This window comes from Eubalaena glacialis, chromosome Y (genome assembly GCF_028564815.1).
Source record: "Eubalaena glacialis isolate mEubGla1 chromosome Y, mEubGla1.1.hap2.+ XY, whole genome shotgun sequence".
Classification (NCBI taxonomy): domain Eukaryota; kingdom Metazoa; phylum Chordata; class Mammalia; order Artiodactyla; family Balaenidae; genus Eubalaena; species Eubalaena glacialis.
In genome coordinates this window covers 5531969-5553798 of record NC_083737.1, presented here as the reverse complement: position 1 = coordinate 5553798, position 21830 = coordinate 5531969, and the positions used below count along the sequence as shown (strand labels likewise).

The following is a 21830-nucleotide window of genomic DNA, read 5'->3' as shown; positions in this document are numbered from 1 at the left end:
TACAGTCTAGTGTAAGCATCACTTTTAGATGCACTCGGAAGCAAAAAAATTTGTGTGACTTGCTTCATTGCAATATTTGCTTCACTGCTGTGGTCTGGAACCAAACCCGCAGCATCTCCCAGGTCTGCCTGTGTTAGTCAACACAGCTTTCACCTCGAGACAGGTTGATTGACGAACGTTTGGGTGTGTGAACCGCCATCACCTGGGACGAGCACCCTGCCCAGTGCGTCGTGGTGACGGGTCACCCTGACCGTCCTGGCAGCACCCGAGACCCCTGGCAACCGGCACCCACCTGCTCTGAAGGTCGTCCAAGTTCAGTTCCCCGACGTAGTGTGTGGCCGAGGACACGGTCACCACCCTCGTGCTGCGGCCGGGGGCGCCCGACTCCCGCAGGGTGTCCAGGAGGAGGTTGGTCAGCAGGAAGTGCCCCAGGTAGTTCACACCAAAGTGCTCCTCAAAGCCGTCCTCGGTGGTCCTCTGCGGCACCATCATTACACCAGCTGGGGACAGAGGAGGGTCAGGGACGGTGAGACGGGATGAGATGGGATGAGGATGGGAAGAGATGGGATGAGGCAGGATGGGATGGGATGGGATGGGATGGGATGGGATGGGATGGGATGGGATGGGATGGGATGGGATGGGATGAGGTGGGGTGGGATGGGATGAGGTGGGGTGGGATGGGATGAGGTGGGGTGGGATGGGAGGAGATGGGATAGGGTGGGAGGAGAAGAGATGAGATGGGATGAAGTAGGATGGGATGAGGTGGGATGGAATGAGGTGGGATGAGAGGAGATGAGATGGTTTGGATAACATGGCATGAGATGAGATGAGATGAGATGAGATGAGATGGGATGAGATGAGATGAGATGGGATGAGATGAGATGGGATGAGATGAGATGGGATGAGATGAGATGGGATGAGATGAGATGGGATGGGATGGGATGGGAGGAGATGGGATGGGAGGAGATGAGGTGGGAGGAGGTGGGATGGGATGGGATGGGATGAGGATGGGAGGAGATGGGATGGTTTGAGATGACATGGGATGAGATGAGATGGGATGGCATGAGGTGGGATGAGGAAGAGATGAGATTAGGTGGGATGAGGGTGGGATGGGACAGGATGGGATCAGGTGGGATGGGATGGGATGGGATGAGGTGGGATGAGAAGAGATGGGATGGGATGGGATGATGTGGGATGGGAGATGAGATGGTTTAGATAACATGGGATGAGATGGGATGGGAGGAGATGAGGTGGGATGAGGTGGGATGAGGTGGGATGAGGTGGGATGAGGTGGGATGAGGTGGGAGGGGGTGGGATGAGGTGGGAGGGGGTGGGATGGGATGGGATGGGATGGGATAGGATGGGATGGGATAGGATGGGATAGGATGGGATGGGATGGGATGGGATGGGATGGGATGAGGTGGGATGAGGTGGGATGAGGATGGAAGGAGATGAGATGAGATGAGGCTGGATGGGATGGGATGGGATGGGATGGGATGGGATGGGGTGGGATGAGGTGGGATGGGATGAGGAGAGGATAGGATAGGATGGGATGGGATGGGATGGGATGGGATGGGATGGGATGGGATGGGATGGGATAGGATGGGATGGGATAAGGTGGGATGAGATGAGATGGGATGAGGATGGAAGGAGATGGGATGAGGATGGAAGGAGATGGGATGAGGCTGGATGGGATGAGGTGGGATGAGGTGGGATGAGGCGGGATGAGGCGGGATGAGGCAGGATGAGGCGGGATGAGGCGGGATGAGGATAGGATGGGATGGAATGGGAGGGGATGGGATGGGAGGAGATGAGGTGGGATGAGGATGGGATGGGATGGGATAGGATGAGATGAGATGGGATGAGATGGGATGAGATGGGATGAGATGGGATGGGATGAGATGGGATGAGGTGGGATGAGGTGGGATGAGGTGGGATGAGGTGGGATGAGGCGGGATGAGGAGGGGAGGGGAGGGGAGGGGAGGGGAGGAGATGAGATGGCTTGGATGACATGGGATGGGATGGGATGGGATGAGATGAGATGGGATGGGAGGAGGTGGGAGGGGGTGGCGGCGCTGCTCCCCAGATGGATGGGGTACGTGCCCAGCGCCAGGAGGGTGGCTCTGGTCCTGGCTGCTGCCCCACCTTCCTGCCTCAGTTTCCTGCTCTGTACACGGTGGGGAAGATGCCAAAAGACCAACAAGACCCCTTCCTGCTCTCAAACTCTGCCCTTCGATGGCCCGAGCTTGTAAATGATGACAAAACAGCAGGACCCCCCAGAAAGTGAGGCTGTCCTGAGTCACCCAACAGTGTCCCCCGGGCCGGTCACTCTTCTGGATGGGAACAGCCATCCGCAGATGCCAGGGGCCTGGTCTGAGGAGTGGGCAGCACGGCTGGGACACCAGGGGGTGACGCTGTCCTATGGTCCACAGGCGGGTGGACAGAGCCCTGTTCCCCAAACTCACGTTGCCACGGCAGCCCCTCATTCAGGTGAACCCCAGAAGTGAATTCATCCCTCAGGCGCCCTTTGGGGAACGTCCCCACTGCAGGCCCCAGCCGGCCCGTCGGCCATTGGTCCATAAACACATTTGTGAAGCATGTCCTGGGGCTCCGTGCATTCTACCCGTCAGTTTGGGACACCCAGGCCTGCCCTCCGGGGGGGGGCAAAGGTCATCTAAATCCCTGTCCCTAAGTCCCTCCCACAGAGGCCAGGACACAGGTGATGGGCAGAACACATGCCCGGCCCATATGGTTCCATCTCCTAGAGCAGCCAGCGGGCTTGCACGTGTGTTTGTCTATGTGTGTGTCTAGGTGTGTGTGCGTACTGCCTGCCTGTGTGTGTGTGTGTGTGTGCATTTTATTCGTGCATGTAATTCTGTGTGTATTCGTATGCTTATTCTAGATGCATGTGTATATGTCCGTGTATACATACGTGTATCATGTATGTGTTTATATGTATTTGCACACATGTGCACATGCACACATTTATACACATACATGTTTATGCGTTTGTATGTGTATCTGTGTGTGTATTTGCACGCACGTGTTTATAAATGCCTATCAACTTATACATGTGTTTTCTTTTGCATATATTGTATATGCATGTCTATGAATTTGCATTGCAGATGTACGTGTATATGTACTTGCATGAATGCCTGCATTTGCATATAACACATGCATATGCATGTGTGTATGTGTACATATTTGTAAGTATATGAGCAGAGTTATTTGCCTATGTGTAACTGTTCACAGTCAACTATGCATTTGCACGTGTGTTTATGTGCAATGCATGCATACGTGTATTTCCAGTTTTATTTTCATCCACATAGGCTTTTGTATTTGCATATATATTTTAATTTGCAAGTTGTTTTGCATATGTGTATGATTTTTATGCACATATGCATATACATTTTTGTATGTATATGTACATGTGTTTGTACTTGCATGTGTATACACTTCTCTGGGTATATGCATTTGCATATGTGTATATGTTTATGTTTGTATTGATGTTTGTTTACATGGATGTATAGACATATTTGTATTTGCATATGTATATGTACATTTGTATGTGGCTGTATATGCATTTCTATATGTAATTCTCTGTATATGCATTTGTATATGTGTATGTGTTTGTTGATGTGTGTGTATTTTATATGGATGTATTCGTATATGTATACATATATATTTGTATGTGCCTGTGTATGCATGTCTACATGTAATTCTCCATGTATGCATTTGTATATGTGTTTGTTGATGTGTATTTTATATGGATGTGTATTTCTATATGTATGTAGTTGTATGTGTGTGTGTGTATATATATATATTTGTATGTGCCTGTGTATGAGATTTTATATGTAATTCTCTAAATATGCATTTGTATATGTGTTTGTTGATATGTATTTTATATCGATGTATATTTCTATATGTGTATACTTTGTATTTGTATATGTGTGTATGTATATATATATATATTTGTATGTGCCTGTGTATGCATTTCTACATGTCATTCTCCGTATATGCATTTGTATACGTGTATGTGTTTGTTGATGTGTATTTTATATGGATTGTATTTCTACATGTATATATTTTGTATTTGTATAATGTACATATATTTGCATTTGCAGGTATATGCAATTCTGTATGTAATTCTCTGAATATGCATTTGTATGTGTGTATGTGTTTGTTGTGTATTTTATATGGATGTGTATTTCTATATGTATATATTTTATATTTGTATGTGTGTATATATATATATATATATATATATATATTTGTATGTGCCCTTGTATGCATTTCTACATGTAATTCTCCGTATATGCATTTGTATATGTGTATGTGTTTGTTGATGTGTGTGTATTTTATATGGATGTGTATTTCTATATGTATATATTTTGTATTTGTATATGTGTGTGTGTCTATATATATATATATTTGTATGTGCCTGTGTATACATTTCTACATGTCATTCTCCGTATATGCATTCGTGTCTGAGTAACTGTGTCTGTGGACAGTTTTCCCAGCTGCAATGCGAGGCCCCTCCCGGGCCACACAGGCCACACTGCATGTCCCTCCACACTCCGGTCCCAAGTAGGATCCACCCTGGGTTTCACGACCCCATACATCCCCACTGCAGGTTCTGAGGTTCCTGAGGCAAAGAAAACGTCTGATTCAGGCTCTGGCTTTCACAGCGCTGGCCAAGTGCTCTGGGTATTGCAAGGTGGTAACATTTAAAAAACAAAGCTGTAGGGAGGCTGCAGGCTGATGGCAGCTTCCACAGATGAGGATGGAAGAGGAACCGTGACGGAAGATGGGGCTCCAGATGCAGAAACGAGAAGACGGGGAGTTCAGGTGTGCGGTGTCTCACCCTCACACGCATCCTGGCCACACTTGCCTCTTCCCTCCACACCCAGCTCTCCCCAAAAACCTCCGGGACGTTGAAACTTTATCCCCTGCACTGATGACTGTCAAACATCATGAGTATGGCACCGCATGGACGGAGGCCACAGACACGAGAAAACAAGCTACACGTGTCTTAGGCACTCAACGGAGTGTGTGTTCGAATATACCTACAGCCACTAAAATTCGATGAACAAAACAGATTGGGAGTTTGGGACTGACAGGTTCACACAGTTATATTTAAAATAAAATGCCTTTCCATTAAAACAACAAAAAGAAGAAGTCAAGTGGCTTGGCAAACTTCACACAGCCAGTAAATTATAGAATTAGAACTAAAAATCCTTTTTTTAGGTCAAAGGATGATTTTATTTTTTTATTTTTAACTTTTATATTGGGGTACAGTTGATTAACAATGTTGTGTTGGTTTCAGGTGTACAGCACAGTGATTCGGTGATACATATATGTGTGCCTATTCTTTTTCAAATTCTTTTCCCATTTAGGTTACTACAGAATTAAAATCCATTATTTTAACCCTAAACCCTACGATTCTCTTTTTCCCCAGGACCACTATGTAACCAAAAATAGGTTTCCTCAGCTACAGACCTATATTCCCCAGCCTGTCTGGTCTCTAAACTTGTGTCATTCTGAGATGAGACACTTTGTTACGATTTTCACAGTCAAATGAATTTGTTGAGATTATATGATATTAGGCTCAAAAATATTCTAAAATATTGTCTTGTAGTCAATAAAAAGTAAGGTATAAAAACAATGTTTCTGGGCTTCCTTGGTGGCGCAGTGGTTGAGAATCTGCCTGCTAATGCAGGGGACACGGGTTCGAGCCCTGGTCTGGGAAGATTCCACATGCCGCGGAGCAACTGGGCCCGTGAGCCACAACTACTGAGCCTGCGCGTCTGGAGCCTGTGCTCCACAACAAGAGAGGCCGCGATAGTGAGAGGCCCCCGCTTGCCGCAACTAGAGAAAGCCCTCGCACAGAAACGAAGACCCAACACAGCCAAAAATAAAAATAAATAAATAAATAAAAGATTACTATAAAAAATCCATTAAAAAAAAAAAAAAAGTTTCTGGACTTCCCTGGCGGTCCGGCAGTAAAGAATCCACCTTCCAATGCAGGGGACGTGGGTTGGATCCCTGGTTGGGAAACTAAGATCCCACACGCCACGTGGCACGGCCAAAATAAATTTAAATTTTTTTAATTTAAAAAATGTTTCTGAAGAGCATGTCAGGGTGCCCTTCAGAAGTCATCCAGAAGAAACACAGGCTTTTTGGTTGTCAAGTGGACATAAGGTCTGGCATTTAGAGAAAACGCACACACTTCCCTGGTGATGCATTTCCTTGATTGCCTGAGTTAGTGGGACGAAGCTGGATCAATGAGCTCTGTCAGTGCCTGCAGCGCAGGCAGCCCTCAGCGCAGGACAGACCCGTGCATCTGGGGCACTCGGCTGATGTGAGGCTGGTTGAAAGGGACAGCGGCCTCCAAGCAGCTGGACAACCAGCCTGAACATTCGTTTGACACCCGTTTCCTCAGGAGACGGAGTCTGTATTGCATTCCTCAAATCCTGGCAGCCTCGTGAACTTTGCTGTCATGAGTCGAATGCAGTGGCAGTGACAATGTCGTACAACGTCCAAGGGCATGCTCAGAAAGACCCCGGAGCTTCCGCGTTTCAGAATTCTGTCTTTCTGGGCACAGCCAGCTTCACTAGAGAAGGCTGGCAGTTCTAAGATCACTATTTTGGTGAGGAGACCACACGTGGGGGTCTGGTCGACCAGCTCAGCTGAGGTCAGGCAACGGGCAGGACCAGTTTCCCGCCACAGGAGAAAGCCACCCTGGACGTCTGGCCCTGGTTGACCCGTCAGACAACGGCGGCCCAGGTGCAACCCCATGGGAGGACCAGAGTGATGACTGCCCAAAATGCAAGCAAAATGGTTATTTTGATAGCAGCACTGTTTACAGTAGCCAAGACATGGGAGCCACCTAAGTGTCCAAAGACAGAGGAATAGATAAAGAAGATGTGGTACCTATATACAATGGAATACGACTCAGCCATAAAAAAACAATGAAATAATGCCGTTTGCAGCAACGTGGATGGACCTAGAGATTATTATACGTCGTGAAATAAGCCAAACAAAGACAAATACTATAGGATATCACTTATATGTGGAATCTGAAAAATACAACAAACTAGTGAATATAACAAAAAAGAAGCCAACTCACAGGTATAGAGAACAAACCAGTGGTTCCCAGTGAGGAGAGGGAAGGGGGAGGGGCAAGATAGGGGGAGGGGATTAAGAGGAACAAACCATTATGCATAAAATAAATAAGCTACAAGGATATATGTACAGCATGGGGAACATAGCCAATATTTCATAATACCTACAAATGGAGTATAATGTTTAAAACTTGTGAATCGCTATACTGTATACCTGTACCTTATATAATATTGTACATCCACTGTCCTTCAATAAATATAAATAAAAAATAAAAAAGGAAACGGTTATTCTGAGCCACTAGGATCGGGGAGTGGTCTGTGCACGCCGAAACGGTCAAGTCCAGGCTGGAGAGCTCCATCTCCTGGGACAAACCGGCAGCCACTAGACATGCCCTTCCAAGTGTCAAAATCCACTGGAAAACGCCCCACATCACGGAGCAGGGGCATGTGAAGGGGACACGGGGTCAGCAGGAATGATGGCCTGAATCTGGGGGTGTTAACCCGCGGTGACTTCCCGGGCTTCAGCCTGGTGAGTTGAGGACAACATTATACAGTAAAAGAAAGCTGCTGCTGGTTGTCACTTGCTTACGATGGTCTCTGATTCCTTGGACGTTGACAGCAGAGAAAACAGCCAGGAGGCTCGGGTCAGCCAGACGCTGGTACAGCTGCACCTACTCTGGGTCTCACCCCGCTGGGGCAGAACAGCCGGACTCAGCCGTGTTCATTTTCGCTGGGGCACCCGTGGTCCGGCTCATGGTGACCTGAGCTGAAGGGCAACCCCTCCCCGATCTCCTTACGGCTGTACCTTTTCCATCCACTCCACTCCGTATTATGTATTTCCTAACGAGAATGTACAAGACAGGACATGTGCAGCAATGACGCAGCCCTGGGGACATGCCAACACGGATCGTCGTTGCATACAAGCTCTGCTGACAGATTCTAGCAGAAACTCACTGACCCCGAGGGATAGTGAGGATGCTCCGGGCACAGCCCGAGTTCAAGGTGAGTTGGGAAATCATCACGGTCATCTGAGCAAGGTCTGGGCGGAAATAGCATCGTTGGAGAAAATATATTTTTAAAGCAACAGCAAGGACATCGCTGCCATGCATACAGCTGCCCACCCACCGTGTTCCAGAAGCGTCTAGCCCATCCTGGGGTTCATCCACCGGGGATGCTGCGTGAGAACTACAGCCCCATGGAGGCCGGACCCCCAAACTCCCGGGGTCCCTGCCCACGACTAAGCCCACGATAAAGTGAGATGCTGAGAATAATCACGTTGGTTTCTTTTTTTTTAAGATTTTTTTTTTAATGTGGACCATTTTTTTAAAAAGTCTTTTATTGAATCTGTGACGATATTACTTCTGTTTTATGTTTTGGTTTTTTGGCCACAAGGCATGTGGGATCTTAGTTCGCCGACCAGGGATCAACCCGCACCCCCTGTATTGGAAGGCGAAGTCTTAACCACTGGACCACCTGGGAAGTCCCTGGTTTCCATTTTTAAAGCAAAGTGTCCTGGACAGCTCCCTGGGTAGCAGATCTAACTGCAACAATAATATTTATTGAACGTCTGGCGGGTGCTGAGGGAGAGATTTTAACGGTTCACCCACGTCGCCGCACGTGTATTTTTTAAATGGATAAAGGGATGATGTCACGTCAGGGCTTCAAATGGTCATCCTTGTTAGTGACCATCCGTGAAAACAGCAGCCTCTGCGAACTGAAACATAGGAAAAGGAGCCATAAAAAATATCTGCTATGGACTTCCCTGGCGGTCCAGTGGTTGAGACTCCACGCTTCCACTGCAGGGGGCACGGGTTCGATCCTTGGTCGGGGCACTAAAATCCTGCAAAGCTGCACAGCGCAGCCAAAAAAAAAATCTGCTCGTTGATGGATGCATTTGCTTGGTGAGTGGACACACGTCTGTGGCCTGGAATATCTCATCGTCACAGGTGGCTTCTACACTTTGTACTTGGTTTTTTTTTTATTTTTTGGCTGTGCTGCACAGCTTGCGGGATCTTAGCTCCCCGACCAGGTATCGAACCCGAGCCCCGGCAGTGAAAGCACAGAGTCTTAACCAGTGCACCGCCAGGAAATTCCCCCACTGTTTTTACTTCTATAGATAATTTTTGCCTTGCATAGAAAAGCCAAGCCACTCGTCTGTAGGATGTTTCCAATCCAAAGAAAACGTATACGTTTTGTATCCAAGAAACTATAACATGTACTGTTTGCACTTGCCTGCTGGGATGTGGGCAGACTCTTTGCATGGTTTTCATGCTTTTCTAATGGAAAAAAAGCATCTGGTCTATGATGCTTGCTCATGGAAATACATCAAATATCTTCTTTGCCTGTGTATTTCCATGCTTAGATATTTCTAACGTTTATTTTTTCCCTGTCTACTTCCATACATAGCGACGCACCGTGAAAAGTAAATGGCATGAATGATATGTATATTATTATTCAAAATAAAGTCTTCTACTTAAAAATAAACCATGTGTTATTCCTTATAGAGAGGGGGAAAAAAAAAAAAAGATGTGTCCTAATCAGGAGAGGATGAGAGAGAGTTATTTGCCTTACAGGGGAAAAGAGAGGAGCAGGGAATGAGAGAGAGAGAAAGACAGACAGACAGAGAGAGAGAGAAGGGTATATTCTAGCTGGTGCCCAATGGCTACATGAAGGTTTAAGTCCAGAACGTGAGGAACACCTTAGAAAACTCTCGCAGACAATCCACCATCACTCCAGGGCTGACCACGAAACCTACCTCCAGAGCTGGGGTCTGCCACAACTTTGGAATCCAGAGACTTTACCATCAGCGGAACTAAAAATGCAAAAGTAAAGACGTCTGGAAGCGGGCAACCAAGGCAGTCAACAGAGGAATGCACAAATGTTCGGAAAGAAGGATAGAAGATTCTGGAAAGGGATGAGGGTTCTGAATCCACCTACAGAACGCGACCAGGAAAGGAGGTGTCCACGTGTCTCAGGGAAAATCTATAGATGGAAGGAAGCCTGTGATCTGAGGCAGGACCGGGAGTGGCAATGAACCCAGGTGTTTGTCAGCCCAGCAGGACCCAGGTGCTGGGGCTGAGTGCTTAGGGGTACTGAACACAGTCACATCCTGGGCCAGTGAAAATGTCGAGCTTCAAAGAGCACATGAGTGTGTCCAAAATCATCCTTAACTCAATGGAGAAAACACTGGCTAGAGCATCATGGGGACAGGTCCACAGGTCACCCTCGTCCTGTGTTTCCAATACTGTCATCTCCCTGTCACCACAGAGGACAGACCACCCCACGTCCCATGGCCACGGCAGAGATGCCACCACTTACTGAGGATGTTTCCCCAACGAGCAACTATTCGCACTAGAAATACCGCCTGGGGACCCGCTATAAGCACAGCCAGGACACCTGGGGCCAGGGGATCGGAAACGCCCAACTCTGCTAAGAGCTCCTGTGTTGCACTATTTCCAAAAAGACATCAAAGAAAGGCGGGAGGAGCGTGCATCCTCTCGGGGAGGGTGCATCAAAAACAAAATCTCCTCCCACCCAGAAAACCCTTCTGAAAAGGAGACAATTTTATCATTGACTCACCGTGAAACCAGAGGGCAATCAAAGAAATTGCAAAGACGGGAGGACATGTCACCCTCTTACAGAGCAAAGTGGCTAAAACCCATCCCATGCACAGTCTGAGGATAAAACTTCTCCGTCATCGAAAAGTCTATACATAATAGACGCCGGAGAGGGTGTGGAGAAAAGGGAACCCTCCTGCACTGTTGGTGGGAATGTAAGTTGGTGCAGCCACTATGGAGAACAGGATGGAGGTTCCTTAAAAAACTAAAAATAGAGCTACCGCCTGATCCAGCAATCACACGCCTGGGCACATATCCAGACAAAACTCTGGTTTGAAAAGATACATGCCCCCCAATGTTCACAGCAGTGCTGTTTACAACAGCTAAGACATGGAAGCAACCTAAGTGTCCATCAAGAGAGGAACGGATAAACAAGATGTGGTACATATATACAATGGAATATTACTCAGCCATAAAAAAGAACGAAATAATGCCATTTGCAGCAACATGGATGGACCTAGAGATGATCATACTGAGTGAAGTCAGTCAGACAGAGAAAGACAAATATCATATGATATCACGTATATGTGGAATCTAGAAAAACGGTAGAGATGAACTTATGTGCAAAGCAGATACAGACACACAGATGTAGAGAACAAACTTAGAGTTACCAAGGGGGGAAGGTGGGGATGAATTGAGAGATTGGGATTGACATGTACACACGGCTATGTTTAAAATGCATAACCAACAAGGACCTGCTGTATAGCACAGGGAACTCTACTTAATACTCTGTAATGGCCTATATGGGTAAAGAATCTAAAAAAGAGTGCATACATGTGTATGTATAACGGATGCACTTTGCTGTACACCTGAAACTAACACAACATTGTAAATCACCTCTACTCCAATAAAAATTAAAAAAAAAAAAAAGAGCTCCTGAATTAAGTGATGCTGGAGCATTTGGGTAATTAGAAAACCACTGCATTTTTGGACCCGCTTCCTGGACGCTCAGGAAGGGCTTTGGAAGGAGGAGGCCCTTGAGCGGGGACACGGGATGGGCAGCCTCCTGTACTCCTGTGGCACTTACGGAATCCGGGTCAATCACGTCCAACAGCCCTGCGAGCTCCACCACCAGCACAGGAGCATCCAAGTGCCTTCCGCTCCCAAAGACAGGAGCAGCGCCCCGGAAAGCACGACACAGCGGGAAACGGTTCCCTCGGGGAAGCACAGACCCGGGGGAGAGAAACAGAAGGCGTTCATGAGGAGTGGTCCACACATACTCACATCCGACCCTCCAAGGATAAAGGCACGCACGGTGAGTCACCGGTTTCCCAAGAGACACATCAGACGCGTCTTTCTCGGAGGAAACGCCGAGCACGTAAATAAGGAAAGTATTCGGGCATCTGCGCCCCTCCCCCGAGGAATGGGCCCCGACTCCCTGCTTTCTTGACCACCCTCCCTGTCGGTGCCAAGGCCATGGCGGCCACTGCCAGGAAGACTGGCTCTAAGGGTACCTGGTCCCTGGCTCTCCATGCTGACTTAGGATACGGATTCATGAACGAATGAAGAACTATACCGAAAACGGGGTTCCTACGTATCTGGCCAGGCAAGCATCTTTGTGATTTTTCAGGGTTACCATGGACATATTTATTTGGAGGGGAAAACATAATGTTTAGTAATTCTTGATCTTGAGAAATATATCCATGCGTGTCACGGGGACAACTTCTACAAGGCTAAAACAGAAGTCCTGAGGGCTGGTTACAAATCTACCCGAGTTCTGGCACAGGGATGGGAAACGAGATAAATCAATACTGATGTGAATAAATGATAAATATTGACCAGCTCGGCAGGACACAGATCATTCTTGGGGTGGATAAACCCTCAGCTTCTCTCCTGAGTTCCCCACAGCCAGAGAGAGGCGGTCTGGTTCTATTGATGTCACGCTAGCGAGTGCAGAAATATTCCGCCTCTGAAATACCAAACGTTTGCACAATCCTGATTGCTCTCTTTAGGAATAAATTTTAGTAATGCAGAGCACGAAGTCTAGCTAGACGTGGCCCCTGGACGTCTTCTCTGTGGGACACAGCTGGGGCTGTTTTCCATGAGAGTTGATGGGTGAGCAGCAGTTTGTCCTATTAACCCAACTCCTCTGAACCAATCACCTTGGGGCAGGGTGGGGGCGGGGGGGAGATAATATCCCAGAGGAGGGTCCCAGGCGTATCGTTTTCAGAAACTCTGCAGACCCTCCTGGACACCAACAGTACCATCGACAGGGTTCCCCTCTGAGAAGTCCTGTAGTTGGGACGCCCACTGGCATCTGCTGACTCAGAATCTCCCCAATATCCATCCCTTCAGAACTGTCGTTTGAACACAGCAAAGATAAACCCTCGTGTACAAACCAAGCCACGAGATGAATGAGAAAATCCTTCACTTCCCCCAAATCAGCTAAGTCTGCCCCGAGCCCCGGGCACACTGGGCTGGAAATGAATCCATTGTCAGTCTGGAATGGACCGTCCTGGCTAAGCCCTGGCCCAAGGGGCATTTATCCCTGGAGCCGTCCACCCATCCTGGGTACCAGAGGGCGATGCCCCTTCCTAAGTCCAGGGGTTGCCAACACTTTTGCGGTCCTGTGGCATCTCCAAGAGACACAGAGGCTCTGCAAAGGAGGGATCCTCTTTTTGTCTTCTAGGGCGTGTCCATCCGACAGCCTTCCTGCCCAGCACCGTGGGAAGTGGGCATCCATTATGGGCACCAGTATAACCTCCGCCCCAGGGCACATTGTTCCTGGAAGTTTGTCTGAACCCACAGGGGCTGTTACTTCCAAGTCCTCCAGAACCGGGCTCCTCCCTACAGGGACCCAATGGGGTTCCGAGAAGAACCGTCCTAAGTCTGCAAAAAAAAAAAACCCTACAGAGCCAAGAATGTGCCCAACCCGGCCAACATTTTGAAAGATAAAGGGTACCACACGACAGGAGCAAACGCCACGTGTGATTTCAGCCAATCATCCCGTAATAACTGGACTCCCATTTCCGACTCTCGGAAATGGCGTTCGGAGGAGTCCGGGCTGGGAAATTCCATGCGTGGAATTTAATTTAATCACACGTGATGATGCCGTCTTCTCTTTACACGACCCTGTGTCACACTGTAAGAGACATTTTCTAGGGTCAGGCATTTCACAGAATAAGTCTTTGTTTAATGTTTGTCCCCTTGGCTAGAGAATGATTTGCACGAGGTCAAGGGCTCTTGTTTATCACTGTGTGGTTCCTGCCTGTGAATCACCAAGAAGGTGGGTGTGGGGGACAGAATAATGTCCCCAGAGACGTCCGTGTCCTGATCCCCGTGTCGGGGACAGAATAACGTCCCCAAGAGACGTCCGTGTCCTGATCCCCGTGTGGGGGACAGAATAACGTCCCCAAGAGACGTCCACGCCCTGATCCCCGTGTGGGGGACAGAATAACGTCCCCAAGAGACGTCCACGCCCTGATCCCCGTGTGGGGGACAGAATAACGTCCCCAAGAGACGTCCACGCCCTGATCCCCGTGTGGGGGACAGAATAACGTCCCCAAGAGACGTCCACGCCCTGATCCCCGTGTGGGGGACAGAATAACGTCCCCAAGAGACGTCCACGCCCTGATCCCCGTGTGGGGGACAGAATAACGTCCCCAAGAGACGTCCACGCCCTGATCCCCGTGTGGGGGACAGAATAACGTCCCCAAGAGACGTCCACGCCCTGATCCCCGTGTGGGGGACAGAATAACGTCCCCAAGAGACGTCCACGCCCTGATCCCCGTGTGGGGGACAGAATAACGTCCCCAAGAGACGTCCACGCCCTGATCCCCGTGTGGGGGACAGAATAACGTCCCCAAGAGACGTCCACGCCCTGATCCCCGTGTGGGGGACAGAATAACGTCCCCAAGAGACGTCCGTGCCCTGATCCCCGTGTGGGGGACAGAATAACGTCCCCAAGAGACGTCCGTGCCCTGATCCCCGTGTGGGGGACTGAATAACGTCCCCAAGAGACGTCCACGTCCTGATCCCCATGTGGTGGGCAGAATAATGTTCCCCAAAATGTTCATGTTTTAATCTCTGGAACCTGTGACTATGCCACCTTACCTGGCAAAAGGGAGTCTGCAGATATGAATACATTAAGGACCTTGACCTGGGGCACTGACCCTGGGTGAGCCCAGTGTAATTTCACAGTCCTTTATAGCAGGGAGGCAGGGGGTCAGACTCAGAGAAGGAGGTGTGAGGACAGAAGCAGAGGTTGGAGGGAGACGGTGATTTGAAGGTGCTGTGGTACTCGCTTTGAAGATGGAGGAAGGGGCCATGAGCTTAGGAATTCGGACGACAAAGCTGGGAACAGTAAGGAAATGGATTTTCCCAAGAGCCAGTGTCCTTTAGGGGCTAAGGAATCCCACAATGGTTCTGTCACCCTGAGGTGTCTCTGGGGCACTGAGCAGAAACAAGAGGTCCTGAGCTCAGAGGAAAGATCTGGATGAAGGAGTTAAATCTGGGCTGAAGGTCAGCCAACGTGCGGATGAGATTCTCTGCAGAAAGAAGAGAGAGGGTGTGAAAAGAGGGTCCAGCAGCAAGCCTCCCCAGGTCCAAATGCAACTCTGTCCTGGTTTCCAGAGAAACGTTATCTTCCTGAGAGCCGTGCATGTGGGGTTTAAAATCTGCAGAGAAAAGGAACGTGGGACCATCGTAGGATGACTGGAGTCATCTCAAAACTCAAGGGCACTACAGATAAATACTGGAGAGGGTGTGGAGAGAAGGAAACCCTCCTACACTGTTGGTGGGAATGTAAGTTGTGCAGCCACTATGGAGAACAGCATGGAGGGTCCTTAAAAAACTAAAAATAGAGCTACCATATGATCCAACAATCCCACTCCTGGGCATATATCCAGAGAAAACCATGCTGTGAAAATATTCATGCACCCCAATGTTCATAGCAGCACTATTTACAATAGCCAAGACATGGAAGCAACCTAAGTGTCCATGGACAGATGAATGATAAAGAAGATGTGGCACATATATATATATATATAATGGAATATTACTTAGCCATAAAAAAGAATGAAATAATGCCATTTGCAGCAACATGGATAGACCTGGAGATTATCACACTAAGTGAAGTAAGTCAGACAGAGAAAGACAAATATCATATGATAGCGCTTATGTGTGGAATCTAAAAAATACAAATGAAGTTATTTATAAAACAGAAACAGACTTGCAGACATAGAGAACTTATGGCTTCCAAAGGAAAAAGGGGGAGGCATAAATTAGGAGTTTGGGATTAACAGATACACCCTACTATATATAAAATAAATAAACAACAAGGACCTACTGTATAGCACAGGGAACTATATTCACTATCTTGTAATAACATATAATGGAAAAGAATCTGAAATAGAACATATACATATATGTGTGTGTATCAATGAGTCACTTTGCTGTACACCTGAAACTAACACAACATTGTAAATTAACTATACTTCAAGTAAAATAAAGATGGTTAAAAAAAAAGAGCAGAACAGTCAACAGAGAGCATTGTATATAAACTAAATAAAATTACTTAAAGTGCTTTTCCTTTAAAAAAAAAAAAAAAAAAACTTGGGCTTCACTGGTGGCGCAGTGGTTAAGAAACCGCCTGCCAATGCAGGGAACACGGGTTCGAGCCCTGGTCCGGGAAGATCCCACATGCCGCGGAGCAACTAAGCTCGTGTGCCACAACTACTGAGCCTGCGCTCTAGAGCCCTAGAGCCACAACTACTGAGCCCGTGTGCCACAACTACTGAAGCCCGCGCGCCTAGAGCCCGTGCTCCACAACAAGAGAAGCCACCACAATGAGAAGCCCGTGCACCGCAATGAAGACCCAATGCAGCCAAAAATAAACAAATAAAATGAATAAATTTATTAAAAAAAACAACAACAACAACTTAAGGGCGAGGGTGAATTATGGAGAACACATTGATATGTCTTGCCTATGGCGTTTTCCCCAGAGAGCTCTCTCCACTACAGCAAATGTGCTTTACAGACATATTTCCCACTAAAATTCTGTTGACCCAAAGCAGAGATCTGTTGGAGAAAGGCATGAGCCTTGAGATATATAATTTTCCCTACTTCCTGGCAGATGGAAGGCTGTACTGAAACTGCAGAAAAGACCCTCAGCGGATATTCAGTTCTGTTGCGCATGTGTCTATAAAATCTCAGGAATCCTGCACGATGGCACGTGCTGCCGTTACTGATCCCTGAGGGTGTTAAGTTTAATGTGGAAAGAAGATGTGTGGTTGGACACATCTCCACGGCCCCTCCATGTAACTCACCTGTACATGTGGCAATTTACAATGTTTTCTTTCTAATCAAGGAGGACACAGATAAACACCCACCAAAGGAACCCCACCCCAGTGCTGAGGATCCCAAGTGTCCACGTCCTTGGAAAGCATTTATTTCTGCAAAGAGGTCTAAGGCATAATCATCTTGGGGAACTTGAAAAATATCAATCAAGCGTACATTAAATTCATTCTGAACCTTCCCAGAAGAGCTGCCAGCATTAACGACATGCAGAGTACTTTCCCAGGCTAAGTAGAGGGAAATGGTATTAGTTGTAGGTGTTTCATAGGTACCCACACATCAAAGCCACAGATGCATACGTGTAGCTTTGGAGAGACAGTTTATATCCCATGCCTTTCCCTTAAGTGAGAATTTCCAATTAAACAAGTGGATTGAGAAGAAGTATCTCTATCTGACCCTGACCCTGAACGCCAACCCCATTAGTATTATGGGAGAAAGATAAAATACACAAGACAAAGAGAAAGGTGAGGAAATGACAACAAGCAGGTCTCGGGAGCCAGAATCAGAGGGACAAGTGTCACAGCCTCAGGAGGAGGAACGATACTCCCTCCCCTTGAGATCTGTCCACATCCTAATCCCCGGCATCGTGCATAGGGTCCCTCAGAAAAAGGGGTGCCAGCAAAAGGGACTTCGGAGAAGGGATTAGGTTAAGGATGTTTAGATGCGAAAATGACCCTGGATTATCCACGAGAGGCTCAGTATAATCACAAGGGTCCTAGCTTTCTCTGCCATCCAAAATACGAATAATTTGGGAATTCCCTGGCAGTCCGGTGGTTAGGACTCAGCGCTTTCACTGCCGTGGCCCTGGGTTCAATCCCTGGTCGGAGACTAAGATCCCACAAGCCACGGGGCACGACTAAAATAAATAAATGAATCCATAAAATTGCTTAAAAACACTGGTAAAGAGAAAATCTTAAAAACAGAGAATAAAAGACATTTAAAAAAAAAACAAAATACAAATAATTTGACAAATGTTTTATCTATTTGAGAAAAAAGTATAGTGGCTGTAACTCACTGTTTCTGTCTATGCCTTTTATTGTATTAATTAATTAATTTAATTATTTTTGGCCACGCTGTGTGGCATGCGGGATCTTAGTTCCCCAACCAGGGATTGAACCCGTGCCCCCTGCATTGGAAGCACAGAGCGTTAATCACTGGACCGCCAGGGAAGTCTCTACTGTATCAATTTAACCATTTACCTCCTTTATATACTGGATCTCCAAGTCTGAAAGCAATGTGTTAAGTTCTACCGGCACAAATGTTTTCCAAGATACTTACAATAGTTTTCGTTCTCTATATTTATTGTTTGGAGATGTTAATCACTGTGTTTCTCTTTGGAGAGTTTGGATGAACTTTTATGAAACAAGTTGACTGTAGCAGCGGGAGAGAGAAAGAGGCAGGGAAAAGGGCAGGAAAGTGAGAAAGCAGACGTGTTTCCAATGCTCCTAAGAGCTCAGCGTGGCTGACAGCAGGGCTCTGGGTGGTCTGTGTTGAAGGTGGCCAGGGGGCAGGTGGAAGGCAGGGGGAGGGGAGATGTGGATTCCACATGTACGTTTGAATAGTGCTGGCTGTAAGGATGACGTCAAGAGACAGTTGGGCGTGAGGGTCTGGAGCCCAGATCATGATCATCATGGAAACACACTGAGGATTTAATAAAATAACTCTTGTGAAAACACCCAACCCTTTGCATGTCCCTCATACATCTTAGCCCAAGTGGACCTGTCAAAGTATCAAATCCACAGGACACATCATCACACTTTACATCATTTCAAAGCAACATCCTAAAATTGATTATTCTGATAACGAAAGCCAAACACATCAGTGGAACAAAGCAGTGGCAATAATTGAAACATACATTTCCTTGGGAATCCCGCTTTCCCAGAGGACCGCTAGAGCTCGTGTCTGTGTCTGAATTAACCTCTGGATTTCTCCAGAACTCACCGTTATTGACCAGGACGTGGAGCGGGATTTTCTTCATCTTAAACCTCTGGACGAACTGCTGAATAGACCTCATGGACGCCAGGTCACAATATAGAAATTCCACTGGAGAAAGACAAAAATGCGTGTTTATCCTCCAATTTACCGCAGATGCTAAGACAATTTCTAAAGAGGTTAACTTCTATCCCTCCTGGGAAGTAACACTGGATTAGAGAAAAGAGGAAGGTCCACTGTGGGCAACATACGCTAAGAAGACCCTCTATGAGTTACGTCCTTGACGATGCCCTCTTTTGGAGTGTGGGTGGGACTGTGTCCTCTTATACGGCAAAGATCCTGGGATGCCACCCCTATGACTGTATTTCATTACATAATATTCCCTCTTGCAAGCACACTAGAGGAAGAGAGATTCTCCTGCTGTTCTGGAAGAAATAAGTTGCCTCGTTGGGAGAGGGCCATGGGGCAAGACCCTCAGGGCAGCTCCTGGGAGCTGAGAACAGCTCCCACCCAAGAGCCAGCAGGACAGTCAGAACCTCAGACCTACAACCTCAAGGGACTGAGTTCATCCAACAACCATGCGAGCTCAGAAGACAATCCTGCTGTCCAGAGGGGAACTTAGGCCAGACAACCCTTCTGAGCGGAAGGCAGTTTTCTGGGTCATTCTGCAGCAGTGTGGTCCTTGCAACTGTCGCAGCTGGCTCTGCTGAAGGATTGCTCTGGGTCTCCCCAGGCCCAGCTCTTGGTAAGATGCTCACAGGGACATCCGTGGTCCCAGGACCCAGGAACAGAGGGGAGTACGGCTTCCATATCCTAAGGACCAGCACCTACTGTGCCATACATCTCAGGGGTGAGACATGCCTGCAGGATTTTGTTGGTTTGTGGTTTCTGTAGGAAGTTTTAAATATAATTACACCTGAGAGCCAGCAAAAGTACTCGCTTGGGAAGGTACACATTTTGGAACACATACGTTAGTGTTCACTCAGAAGAGACATTTTAAGATAATCTTTAGCACGGAGAGTGGAACCTATGTGGGCCAAGTCACACAGCCACTGAGGACAAGCGAGTGTATATATTTATTAAAATATTTTCAATATTTTCCCTAAAAAACTACAGTGGGAGTCGGGGTGGGCATGCTCCTGGATCAGAGTTACTCAGAGTGGCCTACGGACAGGCACCATCCTGTGATCTGTTGGTTACCAGTCTGCCAGAGGACACGTTCAGAAATTGAGGATGTGTTTAGAAATTTAAAAAATCAACAGTCATTTTATGTTTGCTGAATCCAGTAATTAAAAAAAAAAAAAAAAAAGCAACACTGGGCACTCCCGTTTTGCATGTTTCTTAAATGTATTTTTTCTCATAATTCCTTTCTCTTCTGTCTCCAATGGCATCAGGCTGTGACAGACTGGGGACAAGGGAGCTTTGCCACAGGGCGTTTGGAAGTTCTGCTCTAGAACACAGTGCCATCTGGATAGGCATTCCTGACACACTGTTCTAACTTTCGCCTGAAACACTCCCAAGAATGTAAAAAAAAAAAAAGAGAAAAACTCACACTACTGCTAATAACTCGAACCCATGGTAAAAGGATGAGTGGACCCACACACTCAGCTTCCAGAAATAGAGCACTGTTACTGGATCTCCGAAATGTCAGAAGATGATTTTTCCCTGCTCCTTGGGGGAAAAGGATCAGAAATGACCAGAAACATGAGGACTGATGTTCCACGTTGAGAGCGCTGCCTTGTGAAGGAGCTACTGGGTTTTGCTTCTTTTCTGCCCATTCTTGTCATTAGCACCCACTTTCTACATCCTTGCAGGAGCTGCCCCCCACCCCTCACCTCTACAATAGCATCACTGGCAGGACGATGGGGTGACACTGCACAGGGAATATGAGCCCCCAAATCAAGCCCTACCGCTGAGGAGGGCAGACTGTTCCCTGCAGACCAGAAGGCTTTAAGGGCTCCATCCCTGAGAAGAGAAACGCCCAAGACAAGCTGCAAACTGTGAGGTCTGCCCCCCATCGAGCGGAGGCACCAGGATTGATCACTGACAGGATATGGGGACTCATGCATGCTAGGGGCTCACCTAAAACCCAAGTAGGGGCTGCATCCCCCCAACAATGCCCACGGTGAGAGGGGACAGGGGTAGTTGACACAGCAGGGCTCCTGGTGGGGAGAAGGAGACACAAGTGACATTATTCATTTTACCTGGGGTGCCATCACGAACACCTTCATTTCTATCTGGATAATTAGAGAAATGAAGGTTGCGATGTTTTGAGAATGGTCAAGGTACCCCTAGGAAATAAGAAATAGAACGCCTTCCATGCAGAGGACTGGAACATAGGAGGTATACCAGTTGTCCGGGTAGCAAAACAGGAGACCCAGGAAACAGGTAGGGGTGCATCTTGAAAGAGTAAGAGTGAAGCCCAAGGGGCTGGTCAGGATGCAAAACCAAGATGGTAGCCTCGTATGGGAAGACCACACTCAGAGTTCTTCTGGATATTCATTATAGAGCTTTTTAAAGCAGGGACTGAAAATTAAAAGGCTGAAAAGTATCAGGCAAACAAGCAGAAACCAAGCAGGGCTGGCCCTACTGACATAAGGTGGAGATGATTCAGGAGTAAAGTATTAATGGGGCAACTGGATCATTATCTGTGGGTCCAACGCTCAGTCAATTTGAAGTCACGATAGTCATGTGCCATGTTCTCAGAATAACACAATATCGCAGTCTATTTCTCAGGAACTCTTGGGAATGCAGGGAGAAGTGGACAGAACCAAAATGGTTATGGGAGAAATGAGTGTACATCTTTGAGCATCTGACAGATCGATAGACCAAAAAAAAAGACAGAAACAAAGACCCAGAGAAG

The 21830-nt window shown here is 47.4% G+C and overlaps 1 protein-coding gene across 1 annotated transcript in view; it reads right to left on the bottom strand.

The window, feature by feature from the left end:
* The window catches only part of LOC133082917 (dehydrogenase/reductase SDR family member on chromosome X-like), a 188930-nt gene that overhangs the window by 33624 nt on the left and 133476 nt on the right, over positions 1 to 21830 (bottom strand). Inside the window, exons 4-5 of the mRNA XM_061179604.1 lie at positions 18977 to 19078; positions 293 to 500 (exon numbers count right to left, since the gene is read on the bottom strand). Coding sequence (XP_061035587.1) covers positions 293 to 500; positions 18977 to 19078 — 310 coding nt within the window. The remainder of the gene's footprint in view (positions 1 to 292; positions 501 to 18976; positions 19079 to 21830) is intronic.